General features: G+C 39.5%; 1 protein-coding gene across 3 annotated transcripts in view; it reads right to left on the bottom strand.

The window, feature by feature from the left end:
* PRMT8 (protein arginine methyltransferase 8) overlaps positions 1–20934 on the bottom strand; it is an 86632-nt gene that overhangs the window by 26752 nt on the left and 38946 nt on the right. For all 3 annotated transcript variants that reach the window (XR_011142899.1, XM_009678821.2, XM_009678822.2), the window contains 5 exons: positions 14764–14919; positions 9652–9715; positions 4862–5004; positions 4355–4442; positions 589–704 (listed from right to left, as the gene is read on the bottom strand). Coding sequence is in view for 2 of the 3 variants with exons in the window: in XM_009678821.2 (XP_009677116.1) it covers positions 589–704; positions 4355–4442; positions 4862–5004; positions 9652–9715; positions 14764–14919 (567 nt within the window). In the remaining variant the exon portion in view is untranslated. The remainder of the gene's footprint in view (positions 1–588; positions 705–4354; positions 4443–4861; positions 5005–9651; positions 9716–14763; positions 14920–20934) is intronic.

The raw sequence follows: 20934 nt of genomic DNA, 5'->3' as shown, positions 1-20934 counted from the left end.
ATGATAACATTCTGGATAAGGCTATGAATCAGAAGGCCACACAAAGAAGTAATTGTCCAATTCTGATCTCATGCGCTGGAGTAAATTAGAGTTATTCCATCCCAGCTGACCAATTCAGAATCTGATGCTCCAGCCTTTTAACTGCAAACAGAATTAATTTACTTCTTCTCCTCAGCATCTTTCAACCTCTATTTACAATAAATTAGTACAATTAAAACGCATACACAACTTTATCCAGTGTTATCCCATTTATAATTTGTAAGAGTTTGAAGTTACAGTTCCACTATAATAGTAGCCAGATGAGTAAAAAATTACAGGAAGCATCTTGTTTTTCAGTATTCCCTAAGTGATATAGGTATCAGCGTTCATGTTTAGCCTAGCTGATGGTATTTAGCATGTGCAACACACTAGTACTGGCTAATTGAAAAACATGTATAGTTTTCTTAGTGTGATGATAACATTCTATGACGGCTTCTGCAGCTAGTTAGAAGCACGCAAAGATAGTAGGAAAGCAAAAACAGTAGTCTCCAAAGAATGCTACAGTTAGATGTAAACATTCATAATTAGGTATATTTGGAATTACCAAACCTTTATTAAACAGGCATTGGTCACCACTTGCTTTGGATCTACTATGTCCACCAAAGGCTCCTTCATGGCAACATCCCTAATACAGGTCATGTCAAAGCCGTACACATTCTCCCACCCTGTTAATGCAAATGGATGTGTCAAAGATAAGTAGTAATAATAAAATATTTTGTCATTTTTCAAAGCCATTGAAAATATTTCCATTTGAAATATTTCTACCACCAGCTAACTTTCAGCTCTCCTCTTTAACCCTTTGCTCCCAATCTCAGTAGTTTGTGTTATCCTTGCCATTGTACAGGTGAAGCAATTGTGGCAAAATGACGTATCAATTTATATCTTTTCACAAGTGGCCCTTGCTTTTTGGTCTCAGGTTTCGGGTGACCCCCAAAACTATGTTTTGTGAAATTTGTGAATGATTTTCAGGGCTTTAGACATTTGAGAGTATTGCCCAAAATCATATCATACTTCATATTGAGACTTTGGAATAGGCATCAGGCGTATTCTGCTCTTTCCTATCCACTCTGGATAATATTTCCTTTTTTTGTAGGTATTTGTTGGATCAGCTGTTTGTATGCACACTTTTATTTATTTAAGTAGTCTTAGTTTCATTAAGAGGACTACTGGCCAGAGTAGAATTACAGATGTGTTTAGTTTGTGGGGAATCAAGCCTTTAATCTGCATGTACATCATGACAAAATGCCAAATATCCTGCTAAATTATTTAAGAGCTGTGCTGATCTTCTTTATTTGAGCTATTCTTATTATTTTACCAAGAAATGCCTCTTATCTTGCTCAGTTTTTCTTTTCTTGAACAAATAGTCCTGTAGGGAAAAGTACATTGGCTCTGCTGCTAAGATTGCTTAAAAAATAAAACCAAAACTTCAAAAAAGGGAAATCTTTTTATGGTCTTGTGAATCATATGAGTCAAGTTCCATTAAACTTCAGTGCTCTATTTGAAAATCTGAACTGAAAGTCACAAAGGTTGTTGTAGGCTACAGCCTGTGCTGAATAGAAGAACATTTAGAAAAATGATGTGAATATTTTTAAAAAAATGAACAACTGATAAACAGTAATAGTGAGCAAATTTGAATTTTTTTTTTTCAAAGCATAGGTTTTGAGCTACTGGTGTTCCCAGTGGGGTATGAGCAAAAAGGTAATCTGAACAATATGAGGGAAAACTCTAAATTGTAACAAATCTGGAAATGAATGGCTCTTTTATGTGTTATCTCCTTATTGGGCTGTCAGTTGCTCAACATTTTAGGGGAGCTGGTGATCAAAAACTTAGTTTCTGGCATTATGAGTATATGGGAACTTCAGATTATTTTACTCAGAAAAGATTGAATAGGAAACTGAAGAATTTTTAAACAGAGTTATTGAGATCTCATTTATTTGATGGAATACCTTTGAAATATAAAACATGGTCGCTGTCCTATTAGATAGAGTCCTGATGTAGGAATTATGAGATAAAATTACACATTTCACATTTTGTAGGAAATCAGGCTAAATGACTATAGCAGTTCTCTGTGGCAGTAAAAAAGTTTGAAAAAATCAGAAGTCAGATTTTTTTTAGAAGCCTCATATTTCATTAATTCCTAAGCAATCTGGGGATTCCTGAGTGCCTATGAAATGCTCAGCCCTGCATTTCATGTGAAGATAAGACTCTATCCCCAACTTAAGAAGAGGTAAAAGAAAGATGAAAAATTGACATATAAGGAGATAGCATCAAGAAGTTACAAACTGAAAAGAGAGATGAGATAGTGGTGGAGTTAGGGAGTGAGACAGAAATAACTAAAGAAGATAAAGAGAATAAATGCTGGAAGTATAAAAAGTGAAGGGTGAATGAGAGTTGAAATCAGACAAGAAAGTATCTTAAAGGTAAACAAAATTTTAGAAGACAAAAAGAACCTGAAACACATTTAAAAGGGATGAAAAAGTGAATGAGTGGGAAAAAAGGTGGCTTGTCTGTGAGAAAAGAAAAAGGCTCAAGGTCTAGAAAGGAAGGATGACAAAAGAAAGAAGAATGTACATGGGGATTTTTTGGGCCAAAATGGCCTTGATTCTTTTACAGAAAGAGTGTCTCATCCATCCTTTTGAATCTGTGATTTTTAAAAGAAGTTTAGCTATCAAACTCCCAACAAAACTGAGAAAAGAATCTAGGCTGTGCTTGGAGGGAGTTGACATAATTCTCTCTGACACCTATAGGTACTTTTCGTCACTGCCCCACCACACTAGATTTGCTTTTGACCCAAGGTGGCTTTGGCATATGCATTGGCAGTTCTGTGTAGCCTGTGTTTGTAAGGAGGAAAAAGTACATGAATATTGTCACTGAATTTCATTAGAGAAACACTAAGCTTTCTTTCCTGAGAAGAAATGAGAAGAAAAGGAAGAGAAGTTATGTATTTTATCTATAGGTTGGCTGAAACGACTAATCTTATCCAACCTTTGCAAGTATCTTTAATTAATAAAGCTGCTTTGGAATTTTGTGAGAATGATTTTTTTTTTGCCTAACAACAAAAAAAAAAATTTAAGTCAAATTGACCAGTTCTAAAAAGGAAAAAAAAAAGGCAAAAAAAAAAAGAAAGAAAGAGTGAAGTAATGTAGAACTTGTTCATTTTATCAAGAACATTATGACCAAATAAATCCAGGACTTAGGAGATCTGGAAGACAAGTTGAACATAAGCTGGCAGTAATACCTTATGATGACGAAGGCGAACCGCATACTGACTTATGAGGAGCATCTGAGATAACTGGATTTGCTTAGCCTGGGGCAGCAAAAGATAAAGGAGGGATTTAATTGCTGTATGCCACAATTAGAAAAAGCTAGGCTCCTTTCAGATGTGACAAAGGACAATGGATGCAAGTTTCAGCAAGGAAAATTCGGACCAGACAGTCAAAAAAGTGTTTCCTCCTAAGGGTGGTTTCGCTTTCGAACAAATGCCCAGAGAGCCTTTGGAATCTCCATCTTCAGACTGTGCAGGGCAGGGCCCTGAGTGACCTGATCTAACTTTGAAATCTGCCCTACTTTGAGCAGGAAGATGGACTAGATGACTTCCAGAGATCACTTCCAACACAAACTATTCTTTAAAAATGTAAGGAAAAAAAAATTTAAATGTAAAGGAAAAGTCAATTTTATTTGTCTCTGAATTAAAAAAAAAAGGAATTCCTTTCCTATCAAAGTAAAATGAAAAGCTCTAATCCTTATTTTTCATTTTAAAAGTCTCACTTAATTTAAATAAAAAGTTAAAAAAGCAGTACATTTGTTTTTTCTTCTTGACAAATGTATTAGTGAGATATAATTTCTTGTCTTATTTCTCAGCCTTTACAATTCATTTGCATCTCATTAATTTTTCTATTCTTCTTGTTAACTTGAAAACAAAGAAAAGCACCCAAATGCCAAAAAGAATATTACAAATTTTAAAGGCAATTGTGTGGGATGAAGTATTTATCAAAACAACAACAAAACTAAATCTCCTAAAATCCATATTTTTAAATGGAGGTAGAGGTATAGCTATAACTTTAAACAAAATCTACATTATTTTATTTATGTATCTTTCCCTTATGCATTTTAAATTATTGTAAGTTTCCTGAATTAATCTCCAGACTAGAGTTTTCTTAGTGTTTACCTGTGTATTGTAATTCTGGCCTGGCCTACATGATTTGTTGATTCTTTGCAAAACTTTGCCAAACAAGAGCTTACAGTAGGCCACTATATATCAAATATTTATAGGGAAATGACAATAGAAGAGAGTTATTGTTGGACATGTACTTACAGTGAATTTTGAAGTCCTTGTACTGTCTGTCTTCTATTGCTACCACGTATAAAGCAGCTCGGTCAGGAAACATTAGCCCTCCAGGTTTCTGTTGATGAATTGTGGGGAAATGGATCTCGTAATCTATTCACCTGACAAAGATATCACATTTTGAACTGCACGTACAAAAAATAGACAAGCACCCCTTGCATGCCTTTGTTGTTTTTCTTCAGATTGTCAAATCAATTTTAATAACTCAGCAATTCTTGCAGCCTCTGGCAATATTGTTAGATTAAAAAGTGTCTATATGAATTGCACCAATAGAAATTCAAAAGCATAGATTTTTTCAAATGTCAGGTCTCCCAGATTACTTAGATTCCCTTTGTTAGTCTTTCTCTAAAGGCTAAGAAATGGCACTTGGAGTTATAACTGTGTCTTTTTTATAGTGATAGTGCGACAGGGAAGGCTTGTAGTCAGAAAATAAATGATGATTGCTCCAGGAAGGAGCATGACATGCAGAGCACCTACCAGCCACTTATCTCGTGCGAAGATGACTGTGTTTAACATTGACTCATAGAAAAGACAGTAACCCATCCACTCGCTGATGATGATGTCTACTTTATCCACAGGTAATTCAACTTCTTCCACTTTACCTTTAAATATTGTGATTACTGAAAGAAGAATCCAAAGAAATATTTTTCACATGATAAAACACCTGACTAGGAGTTCTTTATTGGTGAATGGCAGGCTCACCCTTCTTCTCAAAATGATTCTCTTCTTGACCCCCTATAGATGAGGGGTGACCCCACAGGAGTCAATGAATTTTAGACTACTTTAAAATTCTCTGCACTGAATGTAATACTGTATCAGAATAAAAGAAAACAAACAAAATAAAACCCATATATAAAAAACATGAGGCCTTACCTGGTTACCTGCAGGACCTCATTTCACCTGCCCCTTGGAATTTGAAAAATTTGAAGATCATTGACCAAGAAATGCAAATAATTCACGTGGAATCCTTTAAATACCCCTTATCATAAGTGCAGGGTTACACATTTATGGGCTCACCACAGATATAGTAGAGATTTATGGAATGAGGATCTAATTGTCATTTCCTTTTCAAGCACATCATTCTGGCTTCACAAAGATGAGACTGAGACTAATTTTTTAATGAATCCTGACTCAACTGAGAAAGGCAGTTCTAGCTTGACAGTATATGAACATGAAATTCTGTACAAATATGGTTCTTTTATGAAAAAACATTTCTCATTCCTTTCTGCTTCATGACTGAATCCTTCATAATATACTGGCATTCTCACTCTGAATCTTCTATCCAGTTTAGATTTGGATGTCTTTTCACAATTGTCTAAAGTGACTGCTGGAAAACATTCCTGTTGGATATTTTGTTAGTTCATTAGTTTCATAGAACTTAAAAAGGTTGCTAGAAGTTTGATGTAGCAGTATACCAAACCCTAAGAGATGATATACAATACAGCTCCTTAAATGCTAAGCTATACATACAGCAATGCTATACACTACTTACAGGGGAAGGATGGGAGAACAAAAGCACATCAATAAGCAATGAATAGAACTGGTTGATACTAGAGTGGGTAACTTGCTTAAAGGAAAATTAAAGGCTGGTTCAAGTGTAGTTCAGTTGTAACAATTATTTCCTTTCATGATCACTACGCAATTTACCAATCATTCTAGTACTTTTTTTGTATATATTTCCTATTTAAAAATGTATTGCAAATTCTTTAGACAAGTAATTTTCAGCTTAGGTTTGGCTACTGTTTATATTGTTTGTTCCAGTGGGTAGTCAGTCTCATGGATTCCTCCATGACAGCGTAATTGATGCATTTAAATTCCAGGAATAAAACTGTGGTTAGGGAATATTTTACTTTCCATAATTAATGGATAGGATGACTATATTACTCTTAATAAGTAGCAATTAATAGTTTTATTGATGAAAGTGGCCAACATTCAGTTTGAGGAAGATGAAGGTGCTTTCATTTAGCTAGAACCATGTTCACTGTGCAACAGTGGACGTGTGGGTTGAGTGATTTTTAGTGCTTAGTCCAAGGAAAATTAAGTTTCATGTTTCCAAAATACATGCAGTATTAATACTACTGTGACCAGACATTACCACCTTACCCTACTAGTAAACTTTTAATCCATGTTCGCACTCTTAAGAAGCTGGGAACATTCTGATTCAGACTGGTAGCACAAGGTATTAGCTGGTGAAAGCAACCTGACTGAAAAGGAGCACAGAGTTCCCTCTTTCTTTCCCTTTTTAAACTCCTCCTTTTTGCATTTAGTAGTTCAGTAGTTCATCTGTTGTCAAACTGAAGACTCCTTGTGCTTAAAACCTCCAGTCACAAGGTCTCTTTAGTGCACCTGAGAACATTCACTGCCACTATTCTTTTATAGAGAATTTTAGCACTGTTTAGCTGCCAGTGTGACACACCCTCTGTTTATATCTAGAACAGTCACAGCATGAGCAGCAGCAGTACAAGTGCCTCCCACTGCCCTTTACACCTTTATAAGGCACCATGTGGGAGTAGATTGTGCTGTACCTAGCTGTATTGCATCTATTTTGAAAACAGTGGGGTGTTGGTTCAGCCCTGTTTGTTGGCTCTGCATGTGTCTAAATGGTTAGGAGAAAAGAAGTAAAATTTTCATGAGTAGCAAAATCCTTGGGCTCAGCACTGGGTCTCGTTAACATAAACGTGATTGTGGATCAGTGTAAAGTCTATAGGTGTAAATGTTAGCTCAGTGGGGTAATTTGATTATACAAGAGACTAAACTGCAGTTCCACAGACTGCTGAGCCTGTCTAATGGGTTGCTCCTGCCAAAGGGGAGGAATCTCTGCTTCTTCCGCCTCCACCACTTTTTCCAAGGACTTGATCCTCCTATTTACTTTATGCCGCCTCTGGAGCTCACTGGATTCTTCTTGGAGCTATTTTAACTCACTAAACCAGAAGGAAACAATTTACTTTCTTCCTGAGTTAGAATCAGTTCACTCACCTGTCAGAAAACTGCTGATAGAGGGGTCCACTAAATGCCAGTGCCAGCACAAGGAAAGCCGCAAATAAGAGTAGGAAGGAGTGGGGAATAGGAGATGGGGGACTTCCCCCTTTCAGCATGGGTGAGCTGTGTGGTCTGTCTCATTTAATTACAGACTTTGGTCTGTAGAAAAGCAATTGTCACAAAAGAAAGACTCAGATATTTTATAATAGTTTTGATCTGACTGGCATCAACAATGATTCTCTGGATGACTATCCATTCCATAGAAAAGAATGGCCAAATTACTCAGAGGAGTAGATTAGATTAGAGCTGGAGCTAACTCTAAATTTCAAAGCTTATGCAGACCTTACGTTGGTCATCTGCTCTTCAAAAATAAAACTAAAAATAGATCTGACCCAGTCTTCTGAAGTCAGAACTAAATATTTTTGAAGTGCTGAGGAGATCTGAAAAGAGAATTGTACCACAGATTAGGTTTTTTAAAATGTCATTTCTTTTTATAATGGGCTCACCCCAAGCTGATCTGGCCCAAACATCAGGAAACCTTTTGTTTTTTGAAAACTAACAATCTGGATGTTTGCACAATGCTTGTAGAGAATAAATGAGACAAGAATGTATTATAAATCTATGTACATATAAAGGCTAATTCTTTCTAGATATTGACAATTTTTTTAAAGCTTTTGGACTGTTTAGTGTAACTGTTCTATCACCCTAAATCAGTCTGTATTAATCACACATGAAATGTACTGTTGCCACAGGATACTTCAGCTGCTCTTAAAACTGAGCGAATGATCCTTCAATAACCCTCACTCTAACAGAACCAAAAAACAACAGAAGTTTTGCTTGAGAGCACAATATTTGATAAAAAATCAAGAACATTTTCAGCTGCACATTCTCCAGGGAATTGTCACTGTGGACCTCTAAATTGGCTATTAATTTTAACAATGGTTCCTGCACCCGTAACAGTTCCTCAACCAAGTTGAAGGGTGCTGGAAATACAAACTAATATGAATGGTTTTCCAGGATGTCGTTCATGCAGCTATTTCACCCAAGGCTATACTGGGAACCTACCTGCTCTGCACCAAGAATGCAGACTAATCAAACTTAAATGTTGACATTCCTTTAATGCCTTCTCCCTTTTGTAACAGGACAGTATTTTCTGTCCTTTGCTTCCTCCTTTTTCTGAACTAAATTTATATACACTGGCTAGTCACTTACATGTCACTGTTAGGTTCCTTCTGTTTCTTTCACATCATTTGGATACATGATGCTGCGTAAGAAATTCTCCTCCCAAGAAGCTACTTGTTAGTCAGAAGCTTTAAGTGACAGCAGTAAAAATTAGGACAGCTCTAGAACAGAACAGAAATCCAGTCCTGCACATATGCTTGCACAGCATCAGCACAGACACAGTGGAGTTGCACAGGATGTAGCCTAGCCAGCTAGGATCTGCCTTGATCTGCAGCAAAGATAAGCTATTTACAAAGAGCACATTCAAACTGGAACTAGCTCACAGCCTCAGTTTAAAAAGCCTGATTTCTTCAGGGTGTTACCAAGAAATCTGATCTACAGTGGTTTGGGGGAGAACTGAAGAGATGAAATAGAGTTGGTTGGAGATTTTATTTTTAAACAGTTTTCAGTAAGTTTTTAAATCTTTTTTAATTGAAATATTTCCAAATCCCTGGAAATTTCAATAATTTTCCTTTCAAGAAAGAAAGATATTTTAATGACACTGTCATTCTGGGAATTGAAAGTTTTGATGTGTGTGTGTGTTTATGTGTGTGTATTTCAATATGGATTTTTGAAAAATATTTTTTTTTTGTTTTTTCAAAAATTGTAATCCTAAGAAACTCCAAGTGACTGATAAATCTTTATGGACTTCGAATACTTTTTGCTTAGAAACTTGTTTCAGTTTGAATTTAAGGGTATGTGTATTTATGTATGTATATTGCTTCTGTTTAAGAGATGAAGTGGACTAGAAATGGCAGGGTTTCTTTGAAAAGGGAATTCTGATGCCTGTTCAGCTCTAATATGCTATCTGCTTTGCTAAATCAAACTAGCAGCTGATGAGTTCCATTTACTTCTATTGCCTGTAAGCCTAGAAGTAAGTAAAAGTAACTTCTTCTGTGACTTCTTGGGTGTCTAGAATGAGGTATTGTTTTAGTTTTGTATTTACATAAATAAAGAATGCAAACCCAGCATTTACATGTAAACTACACAATATGAATTAACCAGAGAAAGCAAAGAGCAGTTAGCATTCCTTTCTCTTGAATAAATTATTCTTTTGCGTGTCTTACTGTTGTCCAAGTGGTTGGCCTTGATGATTTTTTCTGAGTAATCAGATATGCTTGAGCATTCAATCTAGAAAAAAAAAGAAAAATGGGAGGAACAGTGGTTATGTGTTACAGACATCCAATATCTGAATAGAAATAAATTATTCTGAAGGCAGCAGAGACTGTATGGAATTTGTAATCACTGATAACAGAGTAAGTCAAACCTTTGTGTGCACTACTACAATCAACGCTATCCTAATATTTAAACTGAAGTCTGTGTATGAGCTAAACTGGCTCATATAGAAAGCGTTGCTATTAATACTGTTCAAATGTGGAAAGAAGAGGTCCTAATTACCTACATACTTACAAAATTACATGCTTTATTAACCATATGTATTTTTTCCTGCTACCTCAGAATATTGCTCCCCTCCCCCCAAATCTGCTTGAAGGGAACAGCTTAGCATGATGTTACATTTCCTCATCTATTTTAAAACAAAACATACCCAAAATCTGTGAATTACACTAAAATTCAAACCATGCCAATTTTGGTTTGTTTTAAAAAGCAATTGTTTTTCTCTATGAGAGTCTATCATTTTTGGCAATGCGTGCTGTCAAAAAAGAGTAAAGAAATTTTTAACATAAAAGATTACTGAAATTAATGTATTTCCAAAAACATCCAGATCTGCATCTATCTTTTCCTACGGCAAATGTTGTGTCACTTTCCATGGTTCATTCAAAGATTTAGAATCTAATTTGGCTGTCACACTGGTTTTGTAATCATTTCATGCTATTGAGTCTGTTTTTTCTTTTGCAAATATCTTTATATTTAAATCTGGATCTTTAAATGAGAGGTAAATCTGATCTACTGACCTCAGCAGAGTAATCACCAGTATTCCTGTGGTGGAAAAGTGTCTCAGACTGTATCTGCATGGCCAAGAAACTGTGCTCTGAAGCACATGCTCATTAGGTCCTCCAGTTGTTAAGATTAGGGTATTTCCTGGAACATGCTGTAGCTCCCTTCCAGAAACCCGAGTGTGGATAAGGATAGAGCTCAGCTGAATCTTATCCTAACATGGAGTCAAGACAAAGTGAGTTATGCATCTGGACTCAGGAACTCAAAAGTGTTCCTGTGTCTTGTGATATAGAGATGGACATAGTTCATTGGGAGCTATGAAATGGTGATCAGATCTTCAGTAAAATAGACATGCTCTATATGCCTGAAGAACTTGAGCCAGAGAACATGTGGCTTCCTCTTAGTTTTCTGTTTGCTGCAGGAATTCTGCTCTTGCTTGTCCTTCTGTCTCCCCACAAACATGAGGACAACTGAAAGGTAGTTAATAGAGCAGAGCATTAGTCTACATGAACCCTACACTTCTGGTAAGAATGGAGACTGCCTTTAAATCCTTCCTCTAGAGCAAATACTATATGGGGATCAGGTGTAGGCAGTCAATCAGAGCAAACTGTGAAGAACAGTGTTTTGCAGACACAAGGTACAATGCTTTCCTTAAGTTTTCTCTGCGTTAACCTGGAAACTGTGCTTAAGTCCCCCAGTTCTACAGTAAGATATTCAAAGTTTTTCCACAACCCGTCGATCTGACTGTCCTTCATAACTATAAGCAGCTCACATTTGCAGGCAGCTCTTACAGGGTCTTCAGTGCTTTCCAGTAGAACTGATAAGTTATTCAGAAAAATGGCCTTATTCAGGCTAGAAACTCTGCAACCTTTCTTCTAAAGTTGTTCATTATTCAACAGTTACCAAATCTGATGTTTGAATGCTCCTTTGCTGTCAAATATAGACAGTCAGCTAAGAAATGGGACATTATGAAAATAAGAGAGTAATCTCAATCACTCCAAATGTTATATTCAGAATAAGATTTCTTTAGGTAGAAAGGACCTCAAACTAAACCATATAGACCATCCTGCAACATTATAGCAGGATTACGTTAATTAACCATCTCCCCAGTCAGCTTTCTTTCTTTGTCTTACCAGTCTAAAAGTTATAGTAATGCTTGCAATGTTTTACTTAATTTCTATATGAGACAACTGCAGATACACAGTCATCTTAAAATTCACAGTGTCAGAAAAGTATGTACAGGCAAGTTAACTCTAATGAATTAGTGTGTCAAATGACTGTATTGGAAAAAGACCATTTGTTCAGAGTTTTTATTGGTAAGAGCCTTGATTATGTTTCATTCAAATTTCTATTATATTGTGTTTAATTGGTTTCTGTTTTGTGTCAGTACTTTACTCAGAAAGAGCGATAGAAACATACACGTTGAAATCTGTATGTGCATATAGAAAACCGCAAAAGAGGACAAGAATAATCAGCATCACACTTTAAATCATTAATTTATTTCCATTTTAAAAAGGGATTAGTTCTCATATGGCAGATAACCCTTTGTTTCTTACATGTGTTGACTAGTACAAATTTGGAGATTTTTGCTGTCTTTATCTTCCTAATATACCTGGTCATTTCTATTTCTTACATGACTGGATAGATCTAATCTAAATAATATATTTTCACCAAATTTCTCCATCCTCTCTGGTTTTCATTTACAGTTTTAATCTTTTACTAGGAAAAGAATTATGAAGTGTCTTCTGGTTTTAGATTTACCCTTAACTTTGTTAAAACCTGAGCTCTAGCATAAGTGATTTTTGCTTATGTTTGCAAAGACCTTTTGACATCTCTTAGAGAAATGCTGCTTTCCCTGAATGTCTCTGCCTTTTGTGCCCTTTCAAAATCATGAGGGCAAAAGCTGTTGTTAATAACCTAATCAATTCCTAATTTACCTCTTCCAAATATGACATTAAACTGTCAATAATACTTAATATAACCCTTTTCTCCCTAATTCCTATGTATTTAATTTATCCTCGAAAAGCCAGACTGTGCTTGCTGTTTTTACTGTGTCTTTTTCTGATAGAGTCACCACCTAATACGTTCCCAGATTTCCTTTTCTATTTGGCTGGGTCCTCACCACTTCCTTAATAACCAGTTCAACTAACATCTTCCATATGTCTTCATGTCATTTATCAGTTTAATTCTTGCTTACTTATGCTTTCTTGTTTATCTGAAAGTAGCATAGAATTCAGATAGAGACTTTCAGATGTCTCCTAGCTAATGCTATAATTTGCAGTTCTTGAAGACCTAGAGATGCAAGTGGTTGAGCAGTGGCAAGAAATAATTTCCAAAAGTGAGTGGGAGGGGGATGAGGAGAACCATACAGGGTAATGAATGAAATTTGACCCTGAAGAAGAGAAAGAATGAGGAAGAAAAGAATGATTTCAGTGGCAATGTAGTCAGAAAATCAACACTGTGCATTTGTCAACAGTTCCCACATCATGCTATTTGAAATATCACATCTAAGTGTAGAGAAGAAACTGGGACATCTCAGCTCTGTGTAATAACTCTTGTCAATTGTTTTCTTTTTAATAGGAACAGTTCTATTGGAACTATTTGTCATTCCTATAGGATTATAGAATTCAGTTTGAATTTAACTGTAAAATTGCCACTACCAGATCTCTGAGATGTCTGCTGTTCCAGTGCAAGATATAGTTCTGCAGCTTGCTGTGTGATAGGGTTCATGTTGAGGTAGCTCATGTGACAAAAAAGCTGAAACTCTTTGGCTGTAGCAGAGTTTTTCACCTAGACAAGCTCCTCTGAGTGCAAGCTTTTCCTAGATGGCACACTCCCCAGCTTTAGTGCTGAATGGTCCATGGGTAAGCTGACCCTGATTTGACATTGAGATTTATAAATGGCTGAGGTAGAGCCCTAAGCATAAAGAAGTTCAAAGGAATATTAAAGTCCCCCTTACTCCCCCCCAAATGCTCTAAACCAAAAAACTGTGGAAAAGTATTCACTTTTCTTTTTCTTGGTGAATTTTCTCTCAGTTTAGCGTGCTGAGCTGGCTCACTGTAGAATCAGATAAGCACCAGTGCCAGCACATGGGAGGTATGAGGATCATGTGGCCGGGGATCTGGACCACGGGAAGGTGGTAGCACCGCAGCATCATTTTGTGGTGTTACAGAACAGCAACGTTTTGGCATGACACCTTTGCATGAGGGGAATGGCATGACACCTTTTACATCAGGGAAGGCTCCAGGTTCGTTCTCCATAAGGTTTTGAGACAATCAGTTGTGTACTTGGTTTACAGGAAATACATTCTAGCTGTTAGTTCTGCATAGTAAGTCTCATGCTTAAACTTTTGCGAGCAGCTTCTGCTTTTGGCAATCAGTACTTCCATGGTCTAGTCTGATATGCAGATGAGAGACCCAGAATTAGCATTGACTTTTGAAAATACGAGCCTGAGAATCAGTCTGGAGGCTTTGCATTTCATTCATCATCGTCAGAAATAAAAATGCACAGTTTAGATACTCAGTGACATCTATGTCTTCAAATGCACAGCCAATGAAGTTTTAGTAAACAATATTGTTGATGAGTTACACAGAGGAATCAAATACAATTCCCTTTGTCTGAGTTGTGTTGGCTCTGCAGGGCAAATGGAAGTCACGAACAGTAAGAATTTGTTATTTTAGAGCTAGTACAAATAACTGAATACACTGAAGGAGCAAATCTTTAGAATAAGATGCTATCCCTCTACAATAAGTTCTCTGCACAGAACTGCCCTTTAAGACTCCTACAGCTCAATGTATTTAAGGTAGTAATTCCATCCCCTCTCTAAAAAGCCTTGTTCTGTGCAGGTATTCTGAGTTGTAACGGACAGAGCATGTTAAAGAAATTTGTTTGCAGGACCTCAAATTTTCAGACCTTAAGAAGAATTAAAAACAGGCAAGATAGTTCCTTTGACCTCTCTAGACAGGAATGAGTCCTCTCTACATTTTTTGCAGTCAAAAGAAAGTGCAAGTATATACTAAGATCACCAAAGATTATACAGAAAGAGAGAAGATATTTCTTAATCTGGAAAAGACACTCTACTCTAGGTCGTAGAAAACAACAGAACTCCACTGGAGTCACTGTGACTCGAGCCATACAAGAGCTTGGCTCCAGATCTAAGGAAGAATTTCAAATGAAGACAAGGAAACTAGGGTGAATTACCAAGCTGAAATCCATTTTGCTTGCTTCCTTCTCAGGCAAAATACAACAAATAAAAAACAAACCACGAGGGAAAGTTTTCTTACCCCATATACCTTCTTGGCTCCTGCCTTGGCAGCAAACATGGAGAGGATTCCTGTGCCACTTCCAACATCCAGTACAATTTTATCTTTAAAAACATGTTTATTGTGATACATGGAGTTTCTATAAGTTAATGTGCGCACTTCATCCTTTAGCATTTCCTGTGGTGAAAAAAAGGCAGTGTACTCATTTGCAGTGCTTATATGCATTCAACATTGCTACTGAATGCATTCCCCTATTAAAATTACACATCCAAATATCATTAAAATCCCACTTGAAGAGTAATTCCAAGTACTTTGATGTGCAGACATCAAATCAGCTGTAAAATGCAAGCTATTTAGAAGTGAAATTTTAAGAATGATTAAGCATGATTTCCTTCAAAAAATTTTATTTCTCTAAGTTTCTTTCTCTAATTTCCCTTCCTTTCTGCACCTCAGCAGAAGGACTTTCTGAGATTCCTCTTTCAACAGAAAAAAATCACTCCCTTAAACATTACAAAAAGGCAATCTTGAAAGCCTTACCCAAAGTAATGAAGTAAATCCACAGCAGAGCTTGGAAATAGCATGCTCTTTCTGGGCTCCATTCTTCTCTCCTGTTCGTTTGTTCATACTACACATTTCCAGAAGATATTAATGTGTAACCTAGATCACTATCTTATTATTTTAAGCTGTCATTTTTAGGTGCTGATTTTAACTTCATTAATAGCAATGATACACCCATTTCTTTCTGTTAACAGCATGAACTACAGTAATCAGTAAAACTATCAATAAAAAGTGCTGAGGTCAAGATCTGAGTGCCATTTTTAAGAGAAATGTAGGCCATTCAATATACACTTTAACATTTTTCAAAATGTATCTGTTAGCTCTGGAGAACTGAACCTTTGCTTATACTGCTGCCATCACTTAATAATTTAAGCAGACAGGCAACTAGCTCTTTGAAGTTCAGGGTAAAAGGAATCGGCCCACTGCCCAGCGGATGGAAGCACTAGCGCACCAAATTTATATATATATATATACATATACATATATATATATATATATAGTCTGCTCATTTATTTGTTTTGGCAGGAGACTATACTGATAACTGTAGATGAATAAAGGTGTTTTGTCTTAATGAAGCATAGTTTGGTATCAGGCAAAAAAAGAGGTAGAGAAACAGTCCAAGGCTAACCATACATTATCCTAAGTAGGAGCTTCCCTGGGAATGTTTTCTAGTTCATTTTCAATTTCTCATGTTTCCATAGGCTTGCTACTTACATCATAGCCTCACTTACTGTTGCCAGATGGCACATTATTAGACCCTGCTTTAACAAAGCTACAATATTCCCTAAATACATAATCTGTTATGGAATCACAGAATTGCTGAGGTTAGACAGGACCTCTGGAAATAATCTAGTTCACTCCCCTACCCCCACTCAAAGCAGGCTAAACTAGTGCAAGCTTCTCAGGTCCTTATCCAGTCAGATTGAGTATCCAAGAAAGGAGAGTCTACAATCTGCGTTTTTGACCAATCTCATAGTATTTTTCTTTTTTTAATGTTTAATAGAATTTCTGATATCCCCATTTGTGCTCATTGCCTCTTGTTCTTTCACTGGATACCACTGAGAAGAGTCTGGCTCTGTCTTCTATACTTCCCTACTCATCAGGAATTTATAGACATTGGTAAGATCCTCCCTGAGCCGTCTCTTCTCAGGCTAAACAATCCCAGTCCTCTCAGAGTCGCTAATATGAGAGACGCTCCAATACATTAATCATCTTTTTGGGCCTTCCCTGGACCTGCTTCAGTGTCTCTTGTGCTGGAAGCCCAGAAATGGACAAAGCACTCCAGGTGTGGTCTCACCAGTGCTGAATCACTTCCCTCAGTCTGTTGGCAGTGTTCTTCCTAATGCAGCCCAAGATGCTGTTGGCCTTTTTTGCTGCAAGAGTGTTTTACTGACTCATGTTCAAATTACTGTCCACCAGGACCCTTCTGTCTTTTAATGCAAAACTGATTTCTAGCCAGTAGGTCCCCAGCCTGTATTGGTGCATGGGGTTATTCGTCCCTAGCTGCAGGGCATTTTTTTCCCCCTTGTTGGTCTTTATGAGTCCTGTCAGCCCATTTCTCCAGCCTGTTGAGGTCCCTCTGAATGGCAGCACAACCCTCTGGTGTATCAGCCACTCCTCCCAGATTCATATCATCTGCAAACTTACTGACACTGCACTCTACCCTATCATCCAGATAATTAATGAATAATTTGGACAGTATTGGCCCTGCTATTGAGCCTGGGAGACACCTAGTGACTGGCATTCAGCTGGACTTTGTGCCACTGATCACAGCCCTTTGAGCCTGGCAGTTCAGCCAGCCACTTCACGATCCATTTACCTACTCCATATTTTGCTAGCTTGCCTGTGAGGATGTTATAGGAGACACAGTTGAAAGCCAAGATAAACAGCATCCACTGTCAAGATAAACAAAATAAAGTCAAGATAAACAGCATCCACTGCTCTCCCCTCATCATTTCACCATAGAAAGCTATCATGTTGGTCAGGCATGACTAAACCCATGCTGACTACCACCAGTCACCTTGTCCTTAAAGCATTTGGAAATGGTTTCCAGGAGGGTTTACTCTATCACCTTCCCAGGGTTTGAAATGAGGCTGACTGGCCTGTAGTTGCCCTTACTTAAGATAGGAGTGATAAATGCTTTCTTCCAGTCCTCAGGAATGTCCCCCAGTCACCATGACATTTCAAAGATAAACAAGAGTGGTCTTGCAGTGGCATCAGCCAGTTCCTGCAGCACTCATGGATGAATCCCATGAAGTCCAATGGACTTGTGCATGTCTAGTTTGTTTAAATGTTCCATAACTTGATCCTTCTCTACTGAGGGTAAATCTTCCTCACTCCAGACTTTGCCACTGCTCTTAGGTACCTGGGATTCCTGAAGGCAAATCTTACCAGTAAAGACCAAAGTGAAGAAATAATTTTCCATGTCCTTTGCCACCAGATGCCCTGTCCCATTCAGCAGTGAGCCCTATTTTTCCCTAGTCTTCCTTAAGTTGTTGATGTACCTATAGAAGCCCTTCATTGTTGCCCTTCACATCGCCCTTCCAGATTCATCCTCAGGTACAGTTTAGCTTTCCTAACTCCATCCCTGCACATGTTGACAATGTCTTCAAATTATTCCTGAGTCACCTGTCCCTGCTACCACTCCTTGTATGCATCTTTTTTTGTTTAAGTTTCATCAGGAGATACTTGTTCATCCATGCAGACCTCCTGCCATCTCTTTCTGCACTTCAAGATAGACTGTTCTTGAACTTGGAGGAGGTGATCCTTGGAAATCAACAAGCTCTCTTGGGCCTCTCTTCTCTCCAGCACTGTCTCCCGTGGGAATTTTCCAAGTAGATCCCTGAGCAGCCCCAAGACTGCTCTCCTGAAGACGTGGGTGTGACCCTGCTTTTTGCCTTGTTCCTTCCTCACAGGATCCTGTACTCCACCATCAAATGCAGCCAAGGTTGCCCCCGACTTTCACATCCTCAACTGATTCTTCCTTGTTTGTAAGTATTGAGTGCAGCAGAGCACCTCCCGAAGTTGGCTTCTCACTAACCTGTGTTAAAAAGCTGTCATCAATGCGCCCCAGAAACTCTTAAATTGCTTATGGTCTGATACGTAGCCCTTTCAGCAGAAACTCTTTTACCTTGCTTGGTCAGGAGGATCACACCTCTTCCTAGTAGTCATCAATCCTTGTCATTGACACCAGCTGTGCCACCTGTTATTGACCCACAGAAACCTTCCTCTTTTTCTCAAGCCCTTCTCTTTCCCTGTTAAGATCAAGGGGAAAAAAAAGAAACACCTCAGACCCCTTAGCCTTGACCATTGCCCCCCCCCCCAAACCTTGTAGTCACACTTGATATGCTTCAGGTCTCAGAATCACAGAATGGCCAAGGTTGGAAGGGACCTCTGGAGATCATCTAGTCCAACCTCCCTGCTCAAGCAGGGTCACCTAGAGCATATTGCCCAGGATCACATCCAGACGGGTTTTGAATATCTCCAGCGAAGGAGACTCCACCACCTCTCTGGGCCACCTGTTCCTGTGCTCACTCACCCTCACAGTCAAGAAGTTTTTCCTCATGTTCACATGGAACTTCCTGTGGTTCAGTTTCTGCCCATTGCCTCTTGTCCTGTTGCTGGGCACCACGGAGAAGAGGCTGGCCTCATCCTCTTGACACTCCCCCTGCAGATACTTGTACACATTGATGAGATCCCCTCTCAGTCTTCTCTTCTCCAGGCTGAACAGGCCCAGCTCTTGCAGTCTTTCTTCCTAGGAGAGGTGCTCCAGCCCTCTAATCATCTTGGTAGCCCTCTGCTGGACTCTCTCCAGGAGTGCCATGTCTCTCTTGTCCTGGGGAGCCCAGAACTGGACACAGCACTCCAGGTGAGGCCTCCCCAGGGCTGAGGAGAGGGGCAGGATCACCTCCCTCCACCTGCTGGCAACACTCTGCCTAATGCACCCCAGGAGACCATTGGCCTTCTTGGCCACCAGGGCACACCGCTGCCTCATGCTTAACTTGTTGTCCACCAGCACTCCCAGGTCCTTCTCTGCAGAGCTACTTTCCAGCAGGTCAACCCCCAGCCTGTCCTGCTGCATGGGATTATTCCTGCCTAGGTGCAGGACCTTGCACTTGCCTTTGTTGAACTTCAGGAGGTTCCTCTCCGCCCACCTCTCCAGCCTGCCCAGGTCCCTCTGAATGGCAGCACAGTCTTCTGGTGTGTTAGCCTCTCCCCCCAGTTTAGTATCGGCAGCCAACTTGCTGAGGGTGCACTCTGTCCCTTCCTCCAGGTCATTGATGACTACATTGAACAAGACTGGACCCAGGACTGACCCCTGGGGGACACCACTAGCCACAGGCCTCCAACTTGACTCTGCGCCATTCACCACAACCCTCTGAGCTCGGCCATCCAGCCACAGGCCTCCAACTTGACTCTGCGCCATTCACCACAACCCTCTGAGCTCGGCCATCCAGCCACTTCTCGATCCACCTCACTGTCCACTCATCTAGCCCACACTTCCTGAGCTTCCCTAGGAGGATGTGATGGGAGACAGTGTCCAAAGCCTTGCTCAAGTCCAGGGAGACAACTTCCACTGCTCTCCCCTCATCTACCCAGCCGGTCATTCCATCTGAGAAGGCTAGCAGATTGGTCAAGCATCATTTCCCTTGGGTGAATCCATGCTGACTACTCCTGATCACCTTCTTGTCCTCCACATGCTTAGTGAGGACCTCCAGGGGGAGCTGTTCTGTCACCTTTCCAGGGATGGAGGTGAGGCTGGCAGGCCTGGAGTTTCCTGGCTCCTCCTTCTTGCCCTTTTGGAAGACTGGCGTGACATTGGCTTTCTTCCAGTCCTCAGGCACCTCTCCTGATCTCTCTGTCCTTTCCTAGATGATGACCACTCCCCATCAATGAAATCCACCAGCTCCCTCAGCACTCTTGGGTGCCCAGTTTGCACAAATGATCTCTAACCCAATCCTCCTCCACCAAGGGAGTCTTCCTTTCTCCAGTCTTATCTCCAGGCTCTGGAATTCCTGAGGACTGGCCTTAGCAGTGAAGACTGAAGCAAAGAAGGCATTCAGCAACTCTGCCTTCTCTGTATCCTTCGTCACCAGGCCACCCACCCCATTCAGCAGCGGGCCCACGTTTTCCCTAGCCTTCCTTTTGCTATTGATGTATTGGAAGAAGCCCTTCTTGTTGTCCTCTCGACATCCCTTGCCAGGTTTAATTCCAAATGGGCCTTAGCCTTCCTTGTCGCAGCCCTGCACACTCTGACAACGTCCCTGTATTCCTCCCAAGTGGCCTGTCCCCTTTGCCACATTCTGTACACTTCCTTCTTCTGCTGGAGTTTTGCCAGGAGCTCCTTGCTCAGCCATGCAGGTCTCCTGCCTGCTTTGCTCGACTTCTTCCTCAGAGGGATGCACCCATCTTGAGCCTGGAGGAGGGTGATGCTTGAATATTAACCAGCTCTCCCGGACCCCTCTTCCTTCTAGGGCCCTACCCCACGAGATTCCCCTAAGTAGGTCCCTCAAGAGGCCAAAGTTAGCGCTCCTGAAGTCCAGCGTTGCATTCCTACTCATTGCCTTGCTCCCTCCTCGCAGGATCCTGAACTCCACCATCTCACGGTCACCGCAGCCAAGGCTGCCCCCAACC

Source organism: Struthio camelus, chromosome 1 (assembly GCF_040807025.1).
Source record: "Struthio camelus isolate bStrCam1 chromosome 1, bStrCam1.hap1, whole genome shotgun sequence".
NCBI lineage: Eukaryota > Metazoa > Chordata > Aves > Struthioniformes > Struthionidae > Struthio > Struthio camelus.
The sequence above is the reverse complement of the archived record's forward strand: the minus strand, read 5'-3'. Positions and strand labels throughout refer to the sequence as shown.